Source organism: Saccopteryx leptura, chromosome 3 (assembly GCF_036850995.1).
Source record: "Saccopteryx leptura isolate mSacLep1 chromosome 3, mSacLep1_pri_phased_curated, whole genome shotgun sequence".
Lineage (NCBI taxonomy): Eukaryota > Metazoa > Chordata > Mammalia > Chiroptera > Emballonuridae > Saccopteryx > Saccopteryx leptura.
Genome location: NC_089505.1, coordinates 64,919,325 through 64,935,818, shown reverse-complemented (window position 1 = coordinate 64,935,818; position 16,494 = coordinate 64,919,325). Strand labels below are relative to the sequence as shown.

Below are 16,494 nucleotides of genomic sequence, written 5' to 3'. Positions count from 1 at the left end.
CGTCAGAAAATTATTAGTCCATGTGTCTGATTTCCTTAAACTAATATCTGAAAATGCAATTGCTAACAAATGTGTGCAAACATTAATGACAAAATTATTATAACAGACAGCACTTGCCAGCTACCTAGCATGCGCCTGGCACTGTGCCAAACGTCTGGTATACATTGTTTCCTCACATAATTCCCCATGCGGTGTAACCACTCATTCCCCACAGGAGAAAACCCGAGGTTCTCAGGGGGATCTGTTTGCATGAGGTCACACAGCTAATAAGTGGAGGGGCCGAGGGATAATCTCAGGCTGTCTGCCCCAGAGCCCAGCTTCTTGGCCCCCATGCTTTCTTCTCTGGTGGGGAAGGAGAGCCCCAGACACATGCAGGCCGACAGGGGAGATAGCAGTGAAGGGAAGTCCTGTCCAGTGTGCTAGGGGCAGGGTCCCAAAGGGACAGGCTCATAGTAGACAAGAGGCTTTCAGGGAGCCTTCTGAGGAACAGCAGGGGACTCTTTGTCTCTTAATTTTTGAATTCACTGATCCCCATAATTGATTTCCCCTCATTGTTCCCACTTTTAGATCAGTCCCAACTGGGTTCAACTTTTTAAATTGCAGAACTAATAAGTGCTTATTTGTAAAAGTGAATAGAGTCAGTTACCAAAGTTCCTCTTAGGTCCCTAATCCCAATCTCCAGAGGTCACTGGCTGCTCCTAAGCTGCCAGGCCCTGGCCAGGTTGCTCAGTGGATAGAGCATCCTTCTAGTGTGCCAAGATCACCGGTTTGATCCCCGGCCAGGGCACATACAAGAGGCAGCCAATGAGTGCACAACTAAATGGATCAACTAATTGGAATAAGCTGATGCTTCTTTTTCTCTCCCTCTCTCCCTCCCCTTTTCCCTCCCCTTCTCCCTTCCCTTCTACCTCCCCTTCTCCCTTTCCCTCTCCCCCCTCGCCTGTTCCCTTCCCTCTCTTTCTTCCTTCCTCCCTTCCCTTTCCCCTTTCTCTCTCTCAAATCAGTGGGAAAAGTTTTTTAAAGAAGCAGAAGAAGAAGCCCCTGGATGCTTAACCTCACTGTTTCTGTCTCTGCAGGTACCTGGAAGAGGTGGGCTACACGGACACCATCCTGGACATGCGGTCCAAGCGTGTACGATCCCTACTGGGACGGTCGTTGGAGCTCAATGGGGCTGTGGAGCCCAGTGAAGGGGGCCCCAGGGCCACACCGGGCCCCGCAGGACTTAGCAGTGGGGAGTCGCTGCTGGTGAAACAGATTGAGGAACAGATCAAGAGGTGAGCCCTGGTCCATCCCTCTGGGCCTCCTCCCTCATGGTGAAGGCCAGTGTCAGAAACGTCAGCAGTGCTCCAGGGGGCTCTGCTGATACTTCCTTCCTGGAGCATATTGTGGGCTTATTTGTTCCAGAACCCTCTGTCCCTTCATTGTGGTCCCCTGTCCATACTCTCCCACGGCCTTGCCTTGGTGCTGATACTGCACCGCCGCACGTCTCCGGCCTGAGCCCAGGGCCTGGGCTCTGCACCCCCACAGCCATCGGGCACCTGCTGAGGCAGACCCGGCCACATGCCTGGTCCCAGCAGGGAACAAAACAGTCACCACCCTTGAGGAGCTCTTGTTCATTTTCTCATCCATAATTGTTATTTGTCAGAATAAATAATGTGATGTTAGGTGCCATGAAGAAGAGAAAAGTAGTAAGAACAGGTGATGGGAAGAGTAGTACCACTTTGGATGAAGTGGGCAGGCAGGCCGTCTTTGTGGAGGTTACATCTGGGCAGAGGAGTGCAGGAGATAGAGTAGGAGCCACACAAGCAGCTGGAGGGAGAGTGGACGTTCTGGGAAGACGGAGCACAGCAAGTGGAAAGGTTCTGAGACAGAGGAGACTTGGCATGTCGGGAACCAGCAGAAAGGCCAAGAGGCTGCATTGGGGTGAGCACATGGGACCTGTGGTTTGTGGTGAGACTGAAATCTCAGGAGGCAGATCGAATAGGGCCTCACCAGCTGTGATAAGGAGCTTGGATTGTATTCTAGGGCTGTGGGAACCCAGTGGTTTCCAGCAGGGGTGTGACGCAATCTGATACATGCGGTTTTCTTCAAGGAGGCGCGGCTGTAGGCGGGCAGGGGTGCGGGCAGGGAGACCATTTGGGAGATGTCTGCACTGACCAGGCAAGAGATGGCAGACAGTAGGTGGAGGGGTGAGAAGTGGTTCACTTCTCAATGGGTTTCAGGGTAAGTCTGCATAGTAAAGGACAGGATGTGGGGGAGAGGAAAGAAACTAGGGCTGACTCCAGGGTTGGTCTGTGCAGCTGGGAGCGGCACCGGCTGAGATGGGCACAACAAGGAGAGGTGTGTCAGGAGGGCTGTTCGGGATGTGTGGGGCTCAAGGGGCTTGGTGGCCCCAGTGCAAGTGGTGAGTAGCCAGCCTGGGGACCAGGGCTGGCACACTTGAGTCCTTAACTTACCTCTAGTTCACCAGCACACAGGGGTTTTTTTGTTTTAAAATGATTTATTTTATTGATTTTAGAGAGAGACAGGGAGAGAGTGAGAAAGAGGAACACCAATCTATTCCTCTATGTGCCCTGACTAGGGATTGATCAACCCTGGTGCTTCAGGATGATGCTGTAACCAACTGACTTATCTGGCCAGGGCAAAACTTTATTCTTTTTTAAGATTTTATTTATTGATTTTTAGAGAGAGAAGAGAGAGAAAGAGGGTGGGAGGAGAAATGGGAAGCATTAATTCATAGTTGCTTCTCGTATGTGCCTTTACTGGGCAAGCCTGGGGTTTCGAACTGGTGACCTTAGCGTTCCAGGTCGACACAAGTGGTTTTTTGTTTTTGTTTTGTTTGGTTTTTTTTGTATTTTTCTGAAGCTAGAAACGGGAGGGAGTCAGACAAACTCCCGCATGCGCCCAACCAGGATCCACCCAGCATGCCCACCAGGGGGCGATGCTCTGCCGCAATCAGAGCCATTCTAGCACCTGAGGCAGAGGCCACAGAACCATCCTCAGCGCCCGGGCAAACTTTGCTCCAGTGGAGCCCTGGCTGCCGGAGGGGAAGAGAGAGACAGAGAGGAAGGAGAGGAGGAGGGGTGGAGAATCAGATGGGTGCTTCTCCTGTGTGCCCTGGCCAGGAATCGAACCTGGGACTCCTGCATGCCAGGCTGATGCTCTACCACTGAGCCAACCGGCCAGGGCCACAAGTGGTTTCTTAAAAGTCCCAGGACTTTGCAGTCTCGGAAGGAGAGAGCGTAGGTGGCAGGCACAGAGAGGAGGTCCGAGGACTGAGCCTGGGGGCTCTCTTCCCTGTCTAGAGGCCAGAGAAAGAGCAGAGGGAGGCAGCAGCACAGGAGGCTGAGCTGAGGCAGCCAGTACTGTTGGAGGAAACCCAAGAATGCTGCCCCAGCAGCTGAACGCAGAGATGTTCTGCTGGGAGGCTGTTCATGGGAAGGACAGGAAGCAAGTGATGGCTTTGGCTACCTGGAGAAAAACTGGGCAGTTGACAAGAACTCTCTAGCGCATTGGTTTAGTGGCAAAAAAAGGATTCCACTTCTGAATTCTACCCCCTTCCTACTCTGGAGTCAGGTTTGGCAAATCCCTCTTTTGTTAAAATGTGTCATTGAGTTGGAGGCATTAAACAGTAGACCAGAAGTTGGGACCAGGAGCGCCACCTGTCAGTGGGAAAGGGCAGGTTTGGCCATGGGCCATGGCCTGGCTGGCTGTGGGGCCCCAGCAGTGGTGGTGACCAGTCCCTCATTCCTCCAGTGGGCGTCTCTGTCACTCACTGGGCTTGCACTTGTGGTTTGACCAGGCTGAGGGAATGAGTGATGCTGAGTCCGTGGCATTTTCTCATCCAGCTCTCCTGACTCAGCACACTTGGGGGGATGTGTGGTCATGGTTGGGGCTAGTCCTCTGGAACTCAGAGGGTCCGAACTCAGTGGGAGTTGAGCCCAGTTTGTGGTCCATTAGGGGTTGGAGCTGTGGTGAGTGCCTGTTAGGCAGACGCAGGGCTTGAAGCCCTGTGTGTGGTCCTAGTCAAGGACCCTCTGGCTGAGGCCAGCCTTAGCTGCTCTGAGAGCTGGGTCTGGGCTCTGGCCACCGAGCCTTGGTGCCCTCCCATCTGAGCTTTGTCACATGGCAGGACTAATGCCCCCTTTGCCCCCTGTTGTGGGCAGGAATGCAGCAGGCAAAGATGGCAAAGAGCGCTTGGGTGGCTCGGTGCTGGAGCAGATCCCCTTCCTGCAGAACTGCGAGGACGAAGACAGCGACGAGGACGACGAGCTGGACAGTGTGCAGCACAAGAAGCAGCGTGTGAAGGTGAGCGAGGGGGCCAAGGAATGTTCCCCCCTCTCCCCACTTCCAGGAGGACCCCTGCTTTGTGTACCAGCAGCAGGACACCCTCGGGGGTGCTCTTGAGACTGCCTTTGTGATCTGTGTGTGGTTTGACCACACCCTAGAGTTCCCGTCTCCTGCCTCGGCTGCCTTCAAGGTGCCAGGCCTTTACTGTCGGGGCGCCTCTGCCCCGCATGCACCGTTGTTCACTCTGTCCTCCCTTCGCCAGCTCAGCTGTTCCCGAGAGGCCTTTCCTGATCATAGTCACGCAGATATTTTTTGGTGTGACTGTGGCTCTGTCTCCCCCAGTAGATTGTGAGCTCCACAAAGGAGGGACTTTGGGCCTTTGCACTGTTCCCTCCCCAGCACCCTGGATAAACGTGGCTGGGCCCAGGGTTCAGCCTGGGTGGAGCAGCACCGCCTGGAGCCAGGTTGGGGTTGCTCTGTGGGGGCTTTGGAGGATGTGAGTGTCCGGTCTGCTGGTGATGTCAGGATCCAGTTCCAGGTACACCGCCTGGAGGGTGGAGTCTAGATCCCCTCAGCTTGTCCTCAAGATACGGCTCTTACCACTTTTCAGCCTCATGACAGCACTGTCCTCAGGCATGGCATAGTCTCATCTGTCCAGTAAACACTAGTTTCGGCCTTTGTGGACCAGCTCTGTGTTGGCATCAGGGGTGTGGAGACAGTTCCTGCTGTGGAGGAACTTGTGGCCAGCGACGGGCTTGAAAGCAGCCATGTGCAGGGGGACATGCCACAAAGGAGTCAGGGAAACGTGCCTGTGAAATGGCGGGGGCTGGAGACTGATTTTCATCTACCTGGCCTCCCATCAGAACCCTTCCTTTTTTTTTTTTTTAATTTTTATTTTTATAAAGATTTTATTTATTCATTATAGAGAGAGGAGAGAGAGAGAGAGAGAACTCCCATATGTGCCTTGACCAGGCAAGCCCAAGGTTTTGAACCGGCAACCTTAGCGTTTCCAGGTTGACACTTTATCCACTGCGCCACCACAGGTCAGGCAGAACCCTTCCTTTTTTTTTTTTTTTTTTATTAAGTGAGAGGCAGGAAAGCAGAGAGACAGACTCCCACATGCACCCTGACTGGTATCCACCTGGCAAGCCCCCTATAGGGTGATGCTCTGCCCATCTGGGGCCGCTGCTTTGTTACTCGACAACTGAGCCGTTTCAGTGCCTGAGGTGAAGCCATGGAACCATCCTCAGCACCCTTGACCATTTTCTCTAACCATTCGAGCCTTGGCTGCAGAAGGGGAGGGGGGAGAGAGAGAGAGAAGGAGAGAAAGAGAAGTGGGGAAGGGGGAAAAGCAGATGGGCGCCTCTCCTGTGTGCCCTGACCGAGAATCGAACCTGGGACTTCCACACTCTGGGCCGATGCTGTACCGCTGAGCCAACTGGCCAGGGCAGAACCCTTCCTTTTTAAGGTTCACCTTCCTCCAGGAAGTCTTTTTTAATTTTTTATTTTTCTGAAGCTGGAAACGGGGAGAGACAGTCAGACAGACTCCCGCATGCGCCCGACTGGGATCCACCCGGCACGCCCACCAGGGGCGAAGCTCTTCCCACCAGGGGGTGATGCTCTGCCCCTCTGGGGCGTTGCTCTGCCACGACCAGAGCCACTCTAGCACCTGGGGCAGAGGCCAAGGAGCCATCCCCAGCGCCCGGGCCATCTTTGCTCCAATGGAGCCTTGGCTGCGGGAGGGGAAGAGAGAGACAGAGAGGAAGGGGGGGGGTGGAGAAGCAAATGGGCGCTTCTCCTATGTGCCCTGGCTGGGAATCGAACCCAGGTCCCCCCGCACGCCAGGCCGACGCTCTACCGCTGAGCCAACCGGCCAGGGCCCTCCAGGAAGTCTTTTGACTCAGTTTTGCTCCCCTTTCCTCCAAATGCTCAGGAGCCTCTTGGAGGCTCCTCTATCCTCACTTGGACCACTATGGGTCTTCCCTGTGTGGTGCTGGGTCTGTATCCCTCCTCCCCCATCCTTGTGAGGGGCCGGGTATGTCCTGGCCTCCACTCTGCCTCCAGTTTCCCCAGCATGGCTCAGCCCAGGGTCTTGCCCTGATGAGGCCCTCAGTGAAGGCACCAAGTGGAAGTGCATGGAGCCAGAACTCTAGAGTTGGGCTTCCAGGAGAACAACATGTCTCTGAGCACGGTTTCTGCAGTAAAGGCCCCTGGTCCAAAATGCCTAGAACCTCCTGCTCCCAACTAGGATTTTCATTACTGCATAGTCTTGCCTCAGCCTCCTCAGAAAACTTCCCACTCCTCTCTGCTTCCCTCACTTGCTGACTATTCATGTCTCTTAGGCCTTTGCATCTGTCACTGCACCTGTCCCACATGTGTAGGGGTTTCACACCTCCCCATGGTCCCATCTCTGCACAGCAGACCTTAGGTGGCCAGCCTGTGATTTGAAAGACCTGCAGTGACTCCCAGAGTGACAACTGACTGCGTATCTTTGGGTATCTGATTCTCTTTGTCTTCACCTCAGTTTTAGTGGCTGATGGTCCCTGTCTCAGGGATGAGGGTTTGACTAAAATGAGTTCATGCACAGAGAGCCTTTGGCTGCCATGCTGAGTACTCAGCAGTGTTGGTGTTAGCGGGACCCCGAGCAGTGGAGGTGTTGGCGGGACTCATCAGTGGTGTGGCACTCACATTTGCAGGTAGTGTGGACCTTTCAGAGCACCTGTATGGCTCCATAGTCCTGTGAGGCCTTAACCCCCCATCATTGCTTCTCTAGGTATGCTGCCTAAACCTTTTGGAAAGGAAGGAGGAGGGTGCCCATGTGCCATCCCTCTGGTCCTCTCATACAGGCCAGAGGCTGGGCCTGGCCCCTCATGGATACCTGAAAGGTGTTGCCTCCAAGTTTATACTCTCCAAACCCAGCTTGAGGTGCTGAGCCTGTGGGAGAGGGTTGGCTGTGCCCTTGAGGAGTTAGCCATCTGAGTGCAGCTGGCAACGTGGGTGCTCAGGGCACAGTCCGGCAGGGACCACTTAGGAGGGAGAGTCTCTCCTGGAAGAGGTGATGGTTGAATCTGATGGTTGTCAGAATTTCAGTATTTGGTGGGGTGCTTTTTGTTTTGAGAGAGAGAGTAGATGAGAAGCATCAACTTATAGTTGTGGCACCTTATTTCTTCACTGATTGTTTCTCATATGTGCCTTGACCAGGGGGCTCCATTCAAGCCCAGGACCCCTTGCTCAAGCCAGCGACTTTGGACTCAAGCCAGTGATCTTGGGCTTCAAGCTAGCGCCATGGGGTCATGTCTATGATCCCACACTCAAGCCGATGACCCCTGCACTCAAGCTGGTGACCCTGTGCTCCAGCCAGCAACTTCAGGATTTCGAACCTGGGACCTCAGTGTCCCAGGTTGATGCTGTCCACTGTGCCACCGGCTGGTCAGTCAGGAGGGGTTTGTTCTTAAGCCTACTGGCTTAAGAACTTAAAGCAGAACTCAGATATCAAAACTGTCTCTGAAAATTCTGAAACTCCCTTAAGCCTTAGGTGCAGTGTTTGAGGTTCTAGTGCACACCTTGGATGGTACTTTGTGTAAAGTGTTGTGATGAGAGGGTAGAGAATCATACGCAAGATGTCATCGCATAAGGCTGTGTATAAAAGGGGTCTATGTGGGGGCATGCAGGTGCCATGCTGCTCTTGAATTCACAAATCTGGAATGGGGTCCAGGCTTGTAAGTTGAGGAAAACATGATTTGGTTGCTACCCCTGATTAAGACCAACTGTGGGGGCCCTGGCCGGTTGGCTCAGTGGTAGAGCATTGGCCTGGCATGCAGGAGTCCCGGGTTTGATTCCCGGCCAGGGCACACAGGAGAAGCCTATCTGCTTCTCCACCCCTCCCCCTCTCCTTCCTCTCTGTTTCTCTCTTCCCCTCCCGCAGCTGAGGCGCCATTGTAGCAAAGTTGGCCCGGGCGCTGAGGATGGCTACATGGCCTCTGCCTCAGGCGCTAGAATGGCTCTGGTCGCAACAGAGCAACACCCCAGATAGGCAGAGCATCGCCCCCTGGTGGGCATGCCGGGTGGATCCCGGTTGGGCGCATGCAGGAGTCTGTCTGACTGCCTCCCCGTTTCCAACTTCAGAAAAATACAAAAAAAAAAAAAAAAAAAGACCAACTGTGGGAAACTCAGCAACACAGTGTTCACTGGCCCAGCATTCTGTTCTCAGAGTGGAGGAACTGTTTCCATTCTAAAAGTAGTGTGTGCTGCTGGTTACATAAGAGAACAAAAGGTCTGCCAATCTAGAACTTCTCAGGAAGAGTTGGAGAACCTAAGAGAAGCTTGCACCCCAGAGCTGGCATAGTGTGGAAGGCTTGGGTCTGGTGACCTGGGCCAAGGAGCCTCACTTTGCTCACTGCCATTTTTCTCACTTGGAATAGTGACACAATAATTGCAATAACGATAATAACTGTTCACGTTATGGATTGTGAAATCGTAGATGTGAGTCTTATTCGGTACACTGAATAACACAGGCTGGCACAGCATTTGATAGAGGTGTGCTTCTGATACCGCTACATGCATGGGTCTGTTCTCACTTTAATTTTGTACTTCCAGTCATAGACACAAACATATCACTCCCCCCCCCCCCCAAAGCAGGTTGTCCTATTCACTTTTCTTCATGAGTACTATGCTGGAGGGCAGGGCGTGGGTGATCAGGAACAGCCTGAGCAAAAGCCAGGAGGAGGACTGTGAGGGGTAACAGCTGGAGGTGGGAGGAGGGTCTCCAAAGCCAGGCTGGGACTGGCACTACCTGGCTTGTAGTTGGGAGCAGCCTCTGAGGACTCCCAGCAGGGGGAGCACAGCCACCAAAGTAGGATAGGACTTGGAGGAGGGAGCTAGTGGTTGGCACAGGATGGTTCCTGCCAGGGAACCATGGCTTCTTTGTTCCTGAGGACTCAGTGGGCTTGAGATCGGGGCCTGATCTGCTTAACTTGCCTGGATTTCTCCATGTCCCAGCTGCCAGCCAAGGCCCTGGTGCCTGAAATGGAGGACGAGGATGAGGAGGATGACTCAGAGGATGCCATCAATGAGTTTGATTTCCTGGGCTCAGGAGAGGACGGGGAGGGCTCTCCGGACCCTCGGCGATGTGCTGGAGAGGGAACCCACCATGAACTGGGTGAGTGGAGGGTTTTCTGGCCAGCCACCTCAGTGAGGGTGGTGGGGGCACACACAGCCACCTGCAGCTGCTTCCTGCCCAAAGTTCTCCACCGGATGGACACACTTCCTGAGAAGACGGTGGCCAGGAGAGAGCAGGAGGCCTGTGTCATGGTAGCCAGGCCTGCGCCCCTTCCCTGGAAAATCCCCGTGGGGGACACAGGCAGGCCCGGCTCGTCCTGAAGCAGGGTCGCCAGCCTTCTGTATGTGTGTCTGTGTGTGTGTCCAGTTGTTGGCGGACCTCAGGGAGGAGACAGGATGGGGACCAGCGGGGGAGAGGCGGTTGTGGCAGTGCTGCATGTTCCTCCCGTGGTGTGACTGAGCATCGAGGCCCTCAGGTCATGGTGACTGGAGACTGAGGCTTCTGCAAGGGCAGCCCACGGAGGGTCCCAGCTCAGTCTCTGTTCTCTGCTCATCCCCCATCTTACTGTGAGCCCCAGTGCACTCGGGGCCCAGGGCTTCCCAGCCTCCCCACAGAAAGGGCTTCTGGCAGTGAGGAGGGCATCACCTGTGTGTGGCTGGGTTGAACTGATGGGTGGCTCCTTCTTGGTGCCTCATCCCTGTAGAAAGCCGGCGGGTCAAACTCCAGGGAATTTTAGCTGACCTTCGGGATGTGGATGGGCTGCCCCCCAAAGTGACTGGTCCGCCTCCTGGCACACCCCAGCCCCGACCACACGAAGGTAAGAGGCCCCTCCAGCCTAGCCCAGTCCCACGGGGCCACAGCACTCATGGCAGAGGGAGGCTGCAGAACTAAGCCCGGGGCTTCTGTGTCCTCAGGGTTGAGGCCTGGCCTCTAGTCTGCAGCCTCCCTGCCCCAAAAGTTTGTGTCTGTCTGTCTCTGTCTCCCCTTCTTTTTGTCTGTCCTGCCCTGTTTGTTTCTCCCTGTCTCTTTTTTTCCAGCTGTGATTCTTGATCTTGTCCTTTCCCTCTCTCTCTTTCTCATACCATATCTCTCTCTCTGTATCTCTCTGTCTTTCTCTCCTGGTCCCTCTCTGCCCTCTCCTTCCCCTCCCCCTACCAGGTTCCTTTGGCTTCTCCTCAGACGTTTTCATCATGGACACTATCGGGGGCGGGGAGGTGAGCCTGGGGGACTTGGCAGATCTCACCGTCACCAATGACAACGACCTCAGCTGTGATGTAAGTTCTTGGGGTGCCCACCCCCCACAGCCCCCATTGGACACCCTGCCTAGTGCCGGCACCTGCTGAGTGCTGTGTGCACCACCTGTGCTCAGTCCCTTACACGTGAGACCACGCGAGCTCACTCCACAGTTCACCTGTTTTACAGAGGGGTGCAAAAGCAGACAGGTTGGGGGACTTGACAGGGTCACCAATTGCAGAGCCTGGAAGACTTTGGAGCCGGCATCTTAATCCTGATGCCAGGCTCCTTCTCTGGGGTGCTCCTTCCCGCCTGGCTTACTCATGTGCACCTCAAGTCTAGGACCCTCCACTGCTGGGGGCAGGGTGAGGGCGCACTGAATCTTAACGCGGCATCAGAGGAGAGAGGGCGCTCTGGGCTGGCAGCAGTGCGGGTCAGACAGTTGTGTAAACAGTTGGAATTGAGCTCACCTCTGAAAGGAAGATGGCCCTCCAGCCAGCAACCAAAAATTCAGGCCAGCCTGGTACACACGGGGGCTGGTGGGGCAGCTGGGCTGGAACGAAAGGAGCCCTTGGGCCTAGCTGAGATCCGTGGTGGCCTCAGCCGTCAGGGGGTGTCTGAATCAGGGCTGTGTGCATTCTCCTGTGCGTGCAGCAGAAAGCTTCCCTGAGCTTTGAGCAGGTTCTCAGGTGGTTGGGGACCCCGGCGAAGTTGGGGGCTCTGCTGGGGGAGGCTGGGAAGGGAGTCCAGAGCCGGGCTTTGAGCAAGGGAGCTGCCCTGCATTATGACCCCCTCCTGGGAAGTGTGTGAAGGCCCTCAGTGGCCGCTGAGGTGGGGACCTTGGGACAGCCCAGGTGAAATGGTTCATCAGGTGTGTGCCCTGTCTGGAGGCAGGGCACTGAGACTTGCCTGAGTTTGATATTTTTCTTCAAGGCCCCCAACTCAGAGAGTAACAGCATATGCCTCAGGGCATTTTGCTGGGATTTTGCTCCTTAGTCTCTCCCTGCTGTTATATACTTGTCCTCATTCCTGCATTCCGCCACTCTCCGTCTCGCTTTCCGCTTCTAGGCTTCTCACGCTCTGGATCCATCCTTGCTGTCTCCTGCCTCAGAGACTTTGACATGCAGTTTCCCTCCTAAATGGCCGCCTTTCTTCCTCAGAGCCTTCCCTAACGACTCTTACCTTTCCTAGTTTGGGCCTTGCGGGGCCGGCTGGAATGACCTTTCATTTCATTGCTCTAAATCTTTGCATGGCTCCCCGTTACGCTTAGCATGAGATACAGATTCTAGAATGTGGCTCACCTCTGGCTCCGGCCCGCCGATTTGGCCTCGTCCCCTCTCCCCCTTGCTTTCCATATCCAGGCCTTCTCTCGGACTTGGGAGCCATCCTTCCTGCCTTGTGCCTCAGGCATTATGCACATGCACTGTCCTTCCTCAGTTCCTTCCCCTTATCTGGTTAAGTCTCGCTTATTTGTCACTTGCTCAGGAAAGCCTGGTGACCCCCAGAGAGGCAGTCAGGCTGCCAGCTGCCACCTCCCAGTGCATTTTTAATTCTTCATAGCAATGCTTGTTGTTAGCAAGCCCGTGCACGGGCGGGGCAGCCTGAGTGTCTCCCCTGCCCCCTCTGCGCTGTGAAACCCCACGACGTCGGGCTCGCCTTTGTCTCTTTGGAGCCAAGCACAGAGCCTGCACACTGGGAGGACTTGTTGAGTGAATGGGGAGATGCTGCTGGGCCAGGAGGAAGAGGGGAGCATCGGGCTGCAGGCCAGTTTGGGGTTTGCTTCATGTGGGTCTGGGTGACGAAGGGACGAGTCCTTGAGTCCTGGATGTCAGTGTCTGAAGGACTGCCTGAGTGGAAGAGAAGCCACTGAGGCTGCTCCCCCATCCCCAGCTGTCTGACAGCAAAGATGCCTTTAAGAAGACGTGGAACCCCAAATTCACGCTCCGCTCACACTACGACGGCATCCGTTCCCTGGCTTTCCACCACAGCCAGTCGGCTTTGCTCACTGCTTCCGAGGACGGCACGCTCAAGCTCTGGAACCTGCAGAAGGCCGTCACAGCCAAGAAGTGAGGGCACCACCCAGGGGTGGAAGACTGGAGGAGCGGGCATTTGGGGACAGGGTGATGGGGGGCTCTCAGTAACATCTGTCTCCCTGCAGGAATGCTGCCCTAGATGTGGAACCTATCCATGCCTTCCGGGCTCACAGGTAGGGAGGGAGGGACCCTCAGAGGCAGGCTGATTGGCTTGCTCATTGCCATCCCAGGGGGCTATAGCAGAAGGCAGGGCCACAGGAGGGCTCTGAATTCCTGGGACCCTCTGTACACACACCCCTTGCTCCTGGTGTTCTGCAGACACTTTTAGTGTCCCCATAGCTGGTTCTCAGCACAGCCTTCGGAGGAGGAAACAGACATGGGGTCAGGGAGTGCAGAGGACAGGCAGCTTGCCCGGGTGGCACAACAAGAGCCCCAGAAGCCAAATTCCTTTTGGCCACCCTGGAAAAATGCTAGTAGAGAAAGAATTCCAAGGTCCCAGGGATGGGCGAGCAGTGAGTTTTTCTCTCTCCCCCCTGTGTATTCTCCAGGGGCCCTGTGTTAGCAGTAGCCATGGGTAGCAACAGTGAATACTGTTACAGTGGTGGCGCAGATGCCCGCATCCACAGCTGGAAGATTCCAGACCTCAACATGGACCCCTACGATGGTTACGGTGAGACAGCTCCCCCACCCTGCCTGCCTTTCCCTCGTCGTCTGCTGGGGCCTCTTCATTCCCTTGGCGCATATCGATAGTGTCCGCTCGTGCCCACCACTGCAGGTGCTGGTGGTTGGTGGGGGACAACAAGGGGTGCCCAGCTTGGCGAAGCATGGAACAGCCTGACAGTATGTGACGGAAGGTCGGACAGGATGGTTGCACTGACAGTGTGGGGCCGGGACCAGCATGTGGGCAGGGCTATGGCTCCAGTGCTGCTGAGTCAGCAGGGGTGTGGGGCGAGGGGAGAAGGGTGACGAGAAACTAGCTGGCCGGCTCGTAGGGAGTCTGCACTTCATCCTTGGGGCACCTTTCATAGTGATCTGGAGGAGTGACCAGAACCTCCTGTGTGGACTCGAGTGACAAGGGAGGCGATGGTGGGAATGACCAGAGGACTTTGGAAAGACTGGGCAAGGCTGGTGTGTGAAGCAGAAGAGACTGCAGGGATTCAGGGCAGGGCCAACCCTTAGGGCCCAGGCTTTGAAGAGGGTCTTGGACCAGAGTCACCGTTATTCCTTCTCTCCTTAATTAAGTTTTTAAAAGTATATTCAGTTGCCCACTTTATGCCAGGCACTAGGGTGGGCCCTGGAGGAACGGCAGGGAACAGGGCCATCTCTACTCTGTGGAGCTTCTGTGGGCTGCCTTCAGAGACCTAAAGTCTTCCCAGAAAAGCAAATGGTCAGAGCGAGCGCCGCTGCCAGGGCGCGTGTGGTGGGGACAGGTCCGAGGGCATGGCGATTGTTAGTGTGGCGCTGGGGGAGTGTGCGGCAGAGCATGTGCTCCAGGCTGTTCACGAGGGGGCTGGCGTCCCTGACACAGTGCATCTCTTTTTGGTGGGTCCAGACCCCAGTGTGCTGAGCCACGTACTGGAAGGTCATGGGGATGCCGTGTGGGGCCTGGCCTTCAGTCTTGCCTCCCAGCGCCTGGCCTCCTGCTCCGCTGATGGCACCGTCCGCATCTGGGACCCCAGCAGCAGCAGCCCGACCTGCCTCTGTACCTTCCCCACAACCAGCGGTGAGTGGAAGGACAATGGGGAGAGTGACTTCTGCACCCCAGTCCCAGGGCAGACCAGTCGCTGAGGCAGCCTTCCCTCCTCTCCGCCCTCAGACCACAGGATCCCCACTTCAGTGGCCTTCACCAGCACCGAGCCTGCCCACATTGTGGCCTCCTTCCACTCTGGCGACACCGTCCTGTATGACCTGGAGGCTGGTAGTGCCCTCCTCACACTGGAGTCCCAGGGGAGCAGTGGTAAGAGGGTCCTGGGGCCAGGGCTGGTGACTGAATGCCTCCAAGGCCCCAGCGCTCCATAATTTTGGTGACTTGAGGTTCAGTCAGCTGCAGATGATTTTCCACAACCACTCTGAGTGGGAAGGAGATGAAGTTGCAGCCACTGCCCTAATGGACAGCCTGGGGTCTCGGGAGGCCTGAGAGGAGGGAGAGTTTCAGGGACTTGCTCGTTGGCTCACTTGGTGGTGTGAATAGGCCATCTCAGTGTCCATCACCCCTCCTGCCCACTAAGACAGGCCCCAATACAGATGAGACACTGTGGCCCAGGGAAGGGTGTGGCGTTGGTGCCCAGCCTTCCTCTTCATCTAGGCCAGTGGTTCTCAACCTGTGGGTTGCGACCCCAGCGGGGTCGCCTAAAGCCATCAGAAAATACATAATGCATATCAGGTATTTACATTCCGAATCATAACTATAGCAAAATTACAGTTATGAAGTAGGCACCAAAATTATTTTTTGGTTTGGGGTCACCGCAACATGAGGAACTGTATTGCGGGGTCACGGCATTAGAAAGGTTGAGAACCACTGATCTAGGCAGAGACGGGGATGGTGGAGCGTTGTCTTTCTCTTGCCTTTGTCCTGGTCCCACGATTTTGCCCTGATGTTCCTCCCTGTCCCTGCTTTTCCTTCCAGGCCCAACCCAGATCAACCAGGTGGTGAGTCATCCAAACCAGCCCCTCACCATCACCGCTCATGACGACAGAGGCATCCGCTTCCTGGACAACCGGACAGGTGAGGCCCTGCCCTCTGGGCTCCCCCGCTCACTGCTTGTGGGAGGTGGGGTGGACCAGCCTCAGACAGAATTCCTGTCCATGTTGGAGGCTCTGAGTGTCCCTTTAGCCCCTTTACCTTCCCGGGCAAGGCACAGAGTGGGACAGTAACCTGTCACCCTTCTTCCCCCAGGGAAATGCGTGCACTCCATGGTTGCCCACCTGGATGCAGTCACCTGCCTGGCCGTGGACCCCAATGGTGTATTCTTAATGTCAGGAAGTAAGTTGGGATTCTCCTGGCTCCTGAGGAACAAAGGCTTGTGCCTTTCCCAGCAGGCCTGGGCACAGGGCAGCTGGGCAGGGAGCCTCTCAGTGGCAGGAAGAAAGGTGGTCACAACAGTGACAGCAAAGCACTGCACTCAGAGCCCCTGTAGGCACTTTCCTGCATCATCCCATTTAATCTGAGTAACCCCACAAGGTGGGTTCTGTTATCCCCATTATACAGACGCAGGAACTTAGTAACTGGCACAGCCCAGTGGGTTGCAGACATTGAAGTTTGGGTCTTTTTGACTAAGTTCCCACAAGCTTTTTTAGTGTTTGTCACCAGCCTGCTCTCTGTGGTTAAGGGCACTGAGGCCGAGCAACTGTGCGGCTGTGCCTTGAAAGGATGGGGTGGGACTTGGGCAGATGGAGAAGGGGCTGAAGCTCCCCAGAGGGTGATGGGTGTGTGCTGATGGGAGGTGAGCCTGCCATGGGGAAGGGGCTGCCACTCGCCTCTGCTGCCCAGCGTGGGATCATATGGAGTGTGAGCGCAGCAGAGGGAGCAGTGGTGGGGAGGTTATGGCCGGCATGGACTTGTCCTGTCCTCTCTATCTGCCCATGATGGTAGCAGCTGTCTCTGAGGTGATGGGTGAGGTCATGGTCAGTGAGATGTCACCCTGGTAGGGAGGATTCGGTATAGGTTTCAGGTCCCCCCAGAAAGGGACAAAGAGAGAGCTGTCCCCCACCGCAGCCAGCCTGCTTCTTATGCCTAAGTCAGGCCCTCTCCCTCCAGTGGCTCATGGCCCCCAGGGCCAGCCCATTCTGCTCAGGCTCTCTGATCTCTCCTACCTTGCTTAGGCTGTGGCAGCCACACCTGCCTTATGTTAGTTAGTCCTCAGGGCCTCTAGCTGTCCC

At 55.5% G+C, this 16,494-nt stretch overlaps 1 protein-coding gene across 3 annotated transcripts in view; it reads left to right on the top strand.

Annotated features, from left to right (window-relative positions):
* Positions 1-16,494, top strand: part of STRN4 (striatin 4) — a 28,499-nt gene that overhangs the window by 10,194 nt on the left and 1,811 nt on the right. For 2 of the 3 annotated variants that reach the window (XM_066373826.1, XM_066373829.1), the window contains 12 exons: positions 1,077-1,274; positions 4,167-4,308; positions 9,289-9,448; positions 10,053-10,166; positions 10,508-10,623; positions 12,473-12,648; positions 12,741-12,788; positions 13,164-13,285; positions 14,168-14,338; positions 14,432-14,572; positions 15,242-15,340; positions 15,512-15,598. In XM_066373826.1, coding sequence (XP_066229923.1) covers positions 1,077-1,274; positions 4,167-4,308; positions 9,289-9,448; positions 10,053-10,166; positions 10,508-10,623; positions 12,473-12,648; positions 12,741-12,788; positions 13,164-13,285; positions 14,168-14,338; positions 14,432-14,572; positions 15,242-15,340; positions 15,512-15,598 — 1,574 coding nt within the window. The remainder of the gene's footprint in view (positions 1-1,076; positions 1,275-4,166; positions 4,309-9,288; positions 9,449-10,052; positions 10,167-10,507; positions 10,624-12,472; positions 12,649-12,740; positions 12,789-13,163; positions 13,286-14,167; positions 14,339-14,431; positions 14,573-15,241; positions 15,341-15,511; positions 15,599-16,494) is intronic. The other variant, XM_066373827.1, reaches the window with a different exon arrangement.